The sequence below is a fragment of the Leucopleurus acutus genome (assembly GCF_964270905.1).
Source record: "Leucopleurus acutus genome assembly, chromosome: 1".
NCBI classification, from domain to species: domain Eukaryota; kingdom Metazoa; phylum Chordata; class Mammalia; order Artiodactyla; family Delphinidae; genus Leucopleurus; species Leucopleurus acutus.
The window spans coordinates 190495032-190505007 of NC_139142.1; the positions used below are offsets into that span (position 1 = coordinate 190495032).

Here is a 9976-nt window from a genome sequence, read left to right on the forward strand (position 1 = left end):
TACTTGAAATTTATTTTCAGATCTCTTTATCAATCCAAAGCGCACTTACCCAAGTTTGCTAACCCAATTTAGTCATCAAATTTAGCTCCAAATGACTATAAGCTATAGGCAAAAATCAAATCCAACTTAAAAGTTTACTATTAATGAGTAAATCGGCCAAATATGTTGCAGGCTTTTAAAGCAACGCAAAACAAGAGGTTTCAACAATGTTTTGAGAGGTGGCAGCATTGTTGAAAACCTGCAAAGCTTTCCACAAAACTAATTTCAAGATCTAATTTACTCTAAGTTAAACATATACTTGCAAATCTGTGATACAAAAAGTCACACTAATTCTGTATAACTACTATAGAACTGCATAGCATGGCAATCATTTGAACTTTATATGATATACTTAAGTACAAGGAACAACAAGTTCCAGTCACCCTACATTATACATACATATATTAACTTCCTTAAATCAAATTTAATCACCAATATTAATACAAAACACTACTTAAAGTCAGAGAAGAACCTAAATACTAATCTTTTATATGTTAACTAAAAGTGTGGTAATTGAAAATAACTGCTAATAAGATTTGCTTTTTTTTTTTTTTAATTCCAAAAATGTCAGAGGCTTCTTGGTATTTGGCCATGAGATAGTTTCCTTAACCTGATCCATTTTAATGGTATAAAGTCCTTAAGTATTGGCTAGAAATATGAAGCCTCTACTTTCCTTAGCAGGCACATATATGGACCCTAGGATTTCTCTATGGTCTGTTCAGACCTTCCCAATAAATGACAACAACAATTTTTCTGGTCTTAACTCATTTTGACTACTGCTTACTACACATGTCACAGTGGGGTCTCATGTAGCTTTTAAAAATTCTTGTACTGTCTATAATCAGGAGTTGTATGTATTCCAGAATTTGTTTAATTAATTACTTCCTTTTAGGATTCTAGTGTTTGCACTCAGTGGCATTTTAATACTGCTTTTTTTCCATTTTAATACTGCTGCTTAATACACTACCAAACGTAAAGTAGATAGCTAGTGTGAAGCAGCCGCATAGCACAGGGAGATCAGCTCGGTGCTTTGTGACCACCTAGAGGGGTGGGATAGGGAGGGTGGGACGGAGGGAGACACAAGAGGGAAGAGAGATGGGAACATATGTATATGTATAACTGATTCACTTTGTTATAAAGCAGAAACTAGCATACCATTGTAAAGCAATTATACTCCAATAAAGATGTAAAAAAAAAATACTGCTGCTTATACCATGACATGTGTCTTTTTATTTAATTCTTGATCTTAAACTCTTATCTTTAATATTTAATTCAAATTCTATTAGCTGACCATGTAGCTGCACATAGCTTTATGTCCACTGCTTCACTGGCACTAAAATGGGCATTTTGTCTAATAATGAAGCATACTGTTTTATGCACATATTCTAACCAGTAATGTAGACAGCGGCATGCCTTGCTTTTGCAACATGCCTGATTACACGTGAGATTCCAGTTGCTGGATGATGGTAATCAGAAACACTTTCTGAGTAAGTGCATGAGTCCTAACCTTACTTAATGTAGCATTAAGGAGGATGAGAATGAGACACAAATCCTAGATTAAGTTTCTAAGTGCTAATAACACTCTTAGACAAAAATTTCAGTAAATATAAGTAAAAAAAAAAATTTAGCTCTTCAAATGGAATACCATGATGTTACGTAAAACATAATCATATTTTTACATTCATTAGTATAGGACCCACCTTTCAAAAGTAGGTGTTTTGATGAAAATAAAGAAAGGTTTTTGAAAATACATATGACCATAGCTTCATTATCAATTGGTCTAGGGTCCTGCTTCACCCAATCAGAAGTCTCTCTTTTCACTGCCACTACTTTCCTTCCATCTCTGCACACTTCTATACAAGAAAGGCTTTGAGGGCTTCCCTGGTGGTGCAGTGGTTGAGAGTCTGCCTGCCGATGCCGGGAACACGGGTTCGTGCCCCGGTCCGGGAAGATCCCATATGCCGTGGAGCGGCTGGGCCCGTGAGCCATGGCTGCTGAGCCTGTGCGTCCGGAGCCTGTGCTCCGCAACGGGAGAGGCCACAACGGTGAGAGGCCAGCCTACCGCAAAAAAAAAAAAGACTTTGGATTTGTTTTTAATTCTGGGTAAAATTAATTGACGTCATTACTGTCCAAATAGACCCAATAATGCCTGACTTAGAAAAAGATTCCCAAGACCATATAGTCTTGGAATAAGTCAGAACATGTTTAATATAGATACCAAGCATTTTATCAACTGGTGTTACTTATAACTGCCACGGAGGTTCTTCTCTCAGCAATCATCAAGCCAAGTACCTACCCTCACCTCCATCCTACCCTGTGTATCATTCCCAACACTGAATAAAACATATGATGTTGAAATTCACCACATTACACCAATCACTGGGTAAAATGGTGACTTTTATTAAAAAGATTTTAGAATGTATCTCTAAGAATAATTGTAATAACAAAGGACAATTCCATTTCCCAGTTCAGCTTAGGGTGTATCTATGAATAATAAAAGACAAACTATTCTAGGATTGTTCTCATAATTAGTGTTAAAAAATAGTATAAAAAGAAAACAGAAACTTACAACTAGAAGAGGATTTCTGTTCCATCAGCTCTAGATTATGTGGCAAGTTTCCCAATAAACTTGCTTTTTCCCGTAAAATATGTCCAGGCAACCTCCACTAAACAGCGTACACATAAGAAAAGTAAATCAATTTTACAATAATCCAAGCTGATGCAAATATGTATACAACTAAACAAGTATTTATTCGGCTCTAACTCTATACATGATATGCTTTACATCAGAAATATAAATGGCTGGAAGGTTATCTACCATTCCAGATTTTGTACATCTCCCTCTCTCCAAATCAACAAATAATTTCCGATTTTACAATGGAAATGGGGGAGTGATTATTACATGACATAGATTTACAAGGGAATACACTCACTAGAGAAAGACTGCACTATATTCAACTAACACCACAAACTCAGTGGAATCTACAAGAATCACTGGAGAGAACTGATACTCACAGTACAGATTCACCAGTCACTTATGAAAGAGATCTTCCTCTTTATTTCTCAAACCCCTATGCCGGGGTTTGAGAAGGCCCCATTAATGACTTTCTGCTTTTCCCACCCAAAAAAACTGAACACAGAAGTCAGGCAAATAGAGATCAAATAGCACCTTTATTGCTGAAAAGCTACTGGAGAATTGAGATTACGTACAGGAGTCAAGTGGGCTTGCTAGAAATTCTGGCCCTCCCATCCCCAGCCTAGACTTTTTTTTTTTTTTTACATCTTTATTGGAGTATAATTGCTTTACAATGGTGTGTTAGTTTCTGCTTTATAACAAAGTGAATCAGTTATACATATACATATGTTCCCATATCTCTTCCCTCTTGCATCTCCCTCCCTCCCACCCTCCCTATCCCACCCCCCTAGGTGGTCACAAACCACCTAGCTGATCTCCCTGTGCTATGCGGCTGCTTCCCACTAGCTATCTACGTTACATTTGGTAGTGTATATATGTCCATGCCTCTCTCTCGCTTTGTCACAGCTTACCCTTCCCCCTCTCCATATCCTCAAGTCCATGCTCTAGTAGGTCTGTGTCTTTATTCCTGTCTTACCCCTAGGTTCTTCATGACTTTTTTTTTTTTCTTAAATTCCATATATGTGTGTTAGCATACGGTATTTGTCTTTCTCTTTCTGACTTACTTCACTCTGTATGACAGACTCTAGGTCTATCCACCTCATTACAAATAGCTCAATTGTTTCTTTTTATGGCTGAGTAATATTCCATTGTATATATGTGCCACATCTTCTTTATCCATTCATCCGATGATGGACACTTAGGTTGTTTCCATCTCTGGGCTATTCTAAATAGAGCTGCAATGAACATTTTGGTACATGACTCTTCTTGAATTATGGTTTTCTCAGGGTATATGCCCAGTAGTGGGATTGCTGGGTCATATGGTAGTTCTATCTGTAGTTTTTTAAGGAACCTCCACACTGTTCTCCACAGTGGCTGTACCAATTCACACTCCCACCAGCAGTGCAAGAGTGTTCCCTTTTCTCCACACCCTCTCCAGCATTTATTGTTTCTAGAGTTTTTGATGATCCAGCCTAGACTTTGAGACAGTACACTCAAGAGAAAGTCTGGCCAGGATAACAACTGCCTTACTGGTCTGTTAAGAATGAGCCTCATTACTTCTAGCTTTTTAGTTAGTTAGCTCTCCCCAATCAAGCAAAGCAGACCAAAGGTGATCATCCTCCAACAAGGTAACTCATCCATGGAAAGATGTAAGAGATGAGTCAAGAGATCAGCAGTTGTTTCTTTAAGGGAGTCCTTCCCCTTGGGTATATGTAGGATGAGAGTGCCGTAACTGTCCCTTCCGTATACAGGCTGCTACTCTGTACATTCTGTGCATCTGAAATACAGACTGAAAGAGCTTAAAAGATTTATTAATTCTGATTAAAAAGTTAAAATCCAACATTTTGTAAGCACATGTCACTTAACAATAGTTTTCTTCTTTTAACCAGGTTTTAGCATTCATTTGAATGTAAGGATGCAGTTATTAAAAATTTTCTAAGAGAAAGAGGCACATTTTCTAGCTCTATGAATAGGAATCTGTAATGACTGGCACCAAGAAAATTACTCTGATTTCATCAGAAAGTAAATGCTGCAAAATTTAAGCTAACTTAGCTTGTTACAATATCAACTGACAGATTTTTAAATGACTATGAAGTATTTATTGTTGGCTAGAACACTGTACAAAGTATAAAGAAAGTCATGGACCCAAAAGACAATGAAAAAAATTGATCCCTCAAGAAATACAGGTATCCAAGGAGCAGGGGCTGTTAGAATAAATATAAATACTGTTTGGGGACCTAGAATTTAAGTTACTAATGAGAGGTATTTCAATAACACTACTTTTCTCCTACATTCTTCTAATCTTCTGCCTTGTATTCTCTGAAAAGATGCAATATCCAAATTGGAATGCCCTGTGAACAATCAAAGCCATTCTAAAAATAGAGTGAGCCTCTGCTATGTCACCTGTACACACACGTCCACTAAAATCTTCTGGAATCCCTCTGAAAGCTTTTAGAACCAATTTGAAACTTGGGAATACAAGGAAAGGGATTCCTTTGCTGGATGAGAGCAATAAAAGACCAATATAAATATAACCTATTGAATAAAAACAGTCAAGCAATTACTCATTCGGTGAATTATTGTTTAGTTTTAGTTACCATGTTCATATTTTTTCATTTAATAAATATTTAAGTGTCTCCTATGAAGTAAATAAAGAAAGAAAATACCATTTGTCCTAAAAATGAAGTAATAACGTGACAAGGTCATAAGTCAGTAAGTGGCCTGGTTCAAGTTCTAAAAGTCTAATTCAAGCCTAGTTCAAGTTCGAAAAGTCTAATAATCTAATTGATTATTCCAATTATAGAGTTTAGGGAGTGACTGAGCAAACTACTTTAGACCTGGTGGAAAAAGGGATAAAATGGATGCCACATTAAGTCACTAATCATCCCTGGAGTCTAATTTGGGGTATGGAGATCTCAAAAAAAAGTTTTTTTCTATTAATTGTCTCCAATTCAGCCCCCTTCCTTCTCTCCTGAACCAAATGTAACCAATCTATTGATCTCACCACTCCACTGAAACAGCTCTTGTTAAAGTAGCCAATGACCTCCACACTGTTGAATTCAACAGTCAATGCTCAGAACGCATCTTATTTGAATTATCATCAGCATTTAGCCCAGCTGATTGCTTCCTCCTCTTTAAAATACTTTCCTCACCTGACTTGAAAGAGACCATCTTTTGCTGATTTGCCTGCTACTTCGCTGGCTGTTCCTTCCTCTTCTCCTTTGCTGGTTCCTCCCATGGTCCAGCTCCCAGACCCCTCTTTTCTCTTTTACATTCGCTCCCCTGGTGAACTTACCTGGTTTTGTGGCTTCAAATTACCTACGGAGTGCCAGGGACTCCCTAATTTATTATGCACAGCCCAAACCCTCTCCTTACAACTCCAGGCTTAGATAACCAACTTGAAAGTTTATTAGATGCCTCACATTTGGCATGACCAAAACCAAATTACTGATTTTCCCCCAACCATACCTGCTTCTATTCCAGGCCTCTCCATCTCAGTAACTGGCATGTGCAATTAGACAAGTATTTATTCACTTTCTGAGGTTTAGAAAAAGCTTTCAAATTATCCTCAACTTTTCTTCCCCGCTCCCCGCCTCCACATCCCACATTCAAACAATCAGCAAAATGCTGTCAGCTCTATGTTCCAATTATATCCAGAATCTGACCACTTTGCACCACCCAGGTCCATTCTACATTGACACCACAATTATCCAATAATTGATAACATACATATCATTGATCTCCAACTCAATCGTTTTGAAATTTAAGTCAAATTATGTACCTCTTCTGTTCAAAACCCCCCTTGATCCCCAACTTACTTATAATAGCCAAAGTCCTCATGACTTACGTTGAAGCCCTACAAGATCTTCCCCCGCCCCCCATGACTCTGATCTCATCTACTACTGTCCTCCCCATACACCCTGCTCCAGCCACACTGGCTGCCTTGCCATTCCTCAAATACTAAGCTCCAAGGCCTTTGCGCTTAACCATTTGCCTTCCTTGAATGCACTTATCAACATGGCTCACTCCCTTACTTCTTTCTGAGGACTTCTCTGACCATCTGACATTTATATTTACTTGTTTGGTTGTTTACTGTTTCCCCCTACTAAAATGAGTCTAGGGGTTTTGTGTTACATACTGGCCAATTCCCAGTGTTTAATATTTAGTAGGTATGAACCAAATCTCTGTTGAATGGACAACAAAACTGATTAAGTGTGTAAAGCCAGGTCACCACTCTTAAGTAACCTACCTACTTTGCTCTGGTTCCTCATGTCTGGCTAGTCAAGAAGAGATTCGTTGGCTTTAGCCTGAAAATTACACATTAAGGACATAAGACAGGCTGCATTTGTCTCTACCAAATTTCTGGTCTCCTGAAAGTCTCCTAAGAAAGTTAAGATTCAATGTAATGTAAAGCACTTGTTCCAATCAGTTTCTCTGCTTAGGTAGAATAAAGTTTCATCTGCATTCTTTCCAATTTAACACAACTGGGTAGAGAAACACAGATGAAAACAATTTTCTGGATCCTTCTATTAAAATGTTACCTCCACACAGAATCTTCTCAATTACCTATGCTTCTTTATTTTCCCATCTTTGCCCATATAGTTAAATGCTCTGGTTGTTCACACTGCCTAATTAACTCTGCAAATTTAATTGCATGAATTTATAAATGAAAATTCTATGAGAGTTCACATGCAAGCTAGATTACATAATCTAAAATTTAAACCACTGCTACTAAGTTTCTGTATTCTCTGAAAGGGGCTTAATTTTCCTTGAATAACTGGAAAATATCTTCAAAATCTTTGGATAGGTTATGTAAAAGGCTCTAGCTACAGAATTTAATCAACTATGGTAAATTCTAACAAATATTCTCAATATTAAAGGCATTCTTAAAAGTCTTCAGATATATATTTCACTAGTGATTTTTACACATATTGAGACACCATTTACTTTGAAATGAGGTATACTTTATCTCTACAAGCAGGAAGTGGCACCAGGTGAAGACAATGACTAAAGACAATTGCCACATAATCGTTTGCACAAAAGAATTTGAAGTGTGAAATTCTTAAACTACTTTATAACTTACAAAATTGAAATTCGTTAAAATCATGGTGCCATGGCAACTGCTATTTTATATTCAATTATATATATTTAATTGAAAAGTAAATTTCCATTTAATGTTAAGCTCAACAGTTCACACAAATTTATGATAACCTGTAGGAGTGAAATGTACACTTCACATCTGGTCACTGGAAGTGTGCCTTGAATGACAATTGTTGGTAAACATTTTTTCCCCCCGTAACTATTCAAAGCATTTTATGAAGGGCTCAATCAGATCGTGTGAAATTCTAAGTCTTTAACCCCATAATTCTTAAACCAGTAAAATGGCGTCGGAGACGGGATATCTACCCTCATTCACCACTCCCAGGGTGTAAGTAAATAGCAACAAACGGACATTACAAGTTAAAGTCTCAAGCTAGAAAAGGAAAGAAAACGAAACGAAAGGAAAAGAAAAAGACAACGATCCTGCGTTACTGGTTGGACTTCTCTTCCTGGAGCTCCCCAAGTGCCTCTACTGCCCCGAACACTTGATGGCTCCTTCTATGACTTCCAGGACCAACACTGTAGAGGCTTCAAGTTCCTCCAGATTTCTAAACTATGATACGAACGCCTAATCCAACAGGCTACATAGATTCCAAAGTACAATGCAAGAAAAATTTCTGCAACCCAGAGGCCAACCAAAATGTATTCCTGTCTTCCCGGAAAGGCAGAGGAAAGGAGGCTGCTAAAATATAGATAAGTATAATTGGGAAGGTGAAAATTTGGAGGCAGACACGACGACTACTTCCCACATTCACGAGGCAGGCAAGGAAAGGGTAAAAGATCTACCCACACCACTCTTCCTTCTTCCTCCTGCACAGCTGGGTGCAAGGATCTCCCCCAGAATGGCAGAGGAAAGAGAAGGGATCGCCACCCCAGGCTGGTGGCACCGTCCAGGCTGTCACTGAGACTGCTGTCACTGAGACTGGAACTCGAGAAGGGGAGCCGGGCGGTGAGGAATTGGGGAAGGCGGGTCATTCCCTCTGAGACTGGTTACGAGGAGATCCTGGTGGATCGGGCTGAGGAAGGCAGACGAGCCCAGTATGACCAAGTCCTGCCCCGCGTGCCCGGCTCCCTCGGAGGAAACTGGGTCAGAGTCCGCCCCACCCCCTCCTTTCCGCCCGTACCCGCACTTTTCTGCCCCGGAGGCGCAGCCCTCGGGCGGGCTGGCTGCCGGCCGGCCGGCCCCGCTTACCTGCTGCACCCCGAGGAACTGGTAGAAGTTGAGCTGCACCTCCTCCACCAAGTCAAACAACTCCAGGTCTCCGCTCTCCCAGCCGCGCGCCGGCCCCGCGGCCGCCAGCAGCAGCAACAGCAGCGGCGGCGGGAACGGCACGAGCCGGAGCCGGCGGCGCGGAGGAAGCCGGGCCAGCCGGGAGCAGGGCGCCGTCATCGCGCGGGGCTCGGAGAGGTCACCCGCCGCGCAGCGCCGTCGGCCGAGACCAGGGACGCGGCGGGCAGCGCGGGCTATGGGAACAGTGCTTGTCAGTCGGAAGCACCGGCAGCCGCCCCGGAGTCGCCCGCCCCGCGGCCGGTCCTAGCCCGAGGGACAGGCTGGGCCGCGGGCGGTTCTACTCTCCGCGGACCCCCGCCCCTCACCCAGGCCTACAAACAGCTGGCGAGCCAGCGCCGGGCGCTGAGGTTGCACCGGGTGGGAGAGGTTTCTCCTCGCCTTAGCCTATCCCAGGCCTTGCTTCCGGTGACATCACGTCTCCTAGCAACCGCGGGAGAGGGGGCGGGGCCGGAAGTAGAGAAACCTGCGCCCCAGAGCTGGGCCTCCGCGAAATGCCTCTCAGTCGCTGGCGCGCTCTGCGAAGCTGTGCGTGTATTGACACAGATTAAGAGACGTGGACGGTTATAGACATCGCGCATCCACCTGGAACATGCCAAATATCCCTGAAACAGCTACCTTCTTACCCTCCCCCAAATATTGAAAACTAAGAGTATATTTGAAAACTGATTTATTGATTACGGCCTCTGTTCCACACATTTCATTATTCCATCCCCAAAGATATAGGAGGAATTGAACCTAGGACTTGAAAGGGGCAAATCGAGTGAGTAGTCTAAAGTATCCTTTTGAGAGAGGTGAAGAAGAAATGAAATTTGAACCAAGACAAAAAGCATACTTCTAATAATGAATTAAGATTTATAGGCATAATACCATAAAGTAGGCAACCTGGCAGAAATTAATAAGCGTGACTCAAT

The 9976-nt window shown here is 40.9% G+C and overlaps 1 protein-coding gene across 1 annotated transcript in view; it reads right to left on the minus strand.

Moving 5' to 3' along the window:
• Positions 1 to 9430, minus strand: part of DNAJC1 (DnaJ heat shock protein family (Hsp40) member C1) — a 206043-nt gene extending 196613 nt beyond the window's left edge. Inside the window, exon 1 of the mRNA XM_082847425.1 lies at positions 8967 to 9430. Coding sequence (XP_082703551.1) covers positions 8967 to 9164 — 198 coding nt within the window. The 5' untranslated portion in view covers positions 9165 to 9430. The remainder of the gene's footprint in view (positions 1 to 8966) is intronic.
• Between the last annotated feature and the right edge of the window lie 546 nt (positions 9431 to 9976).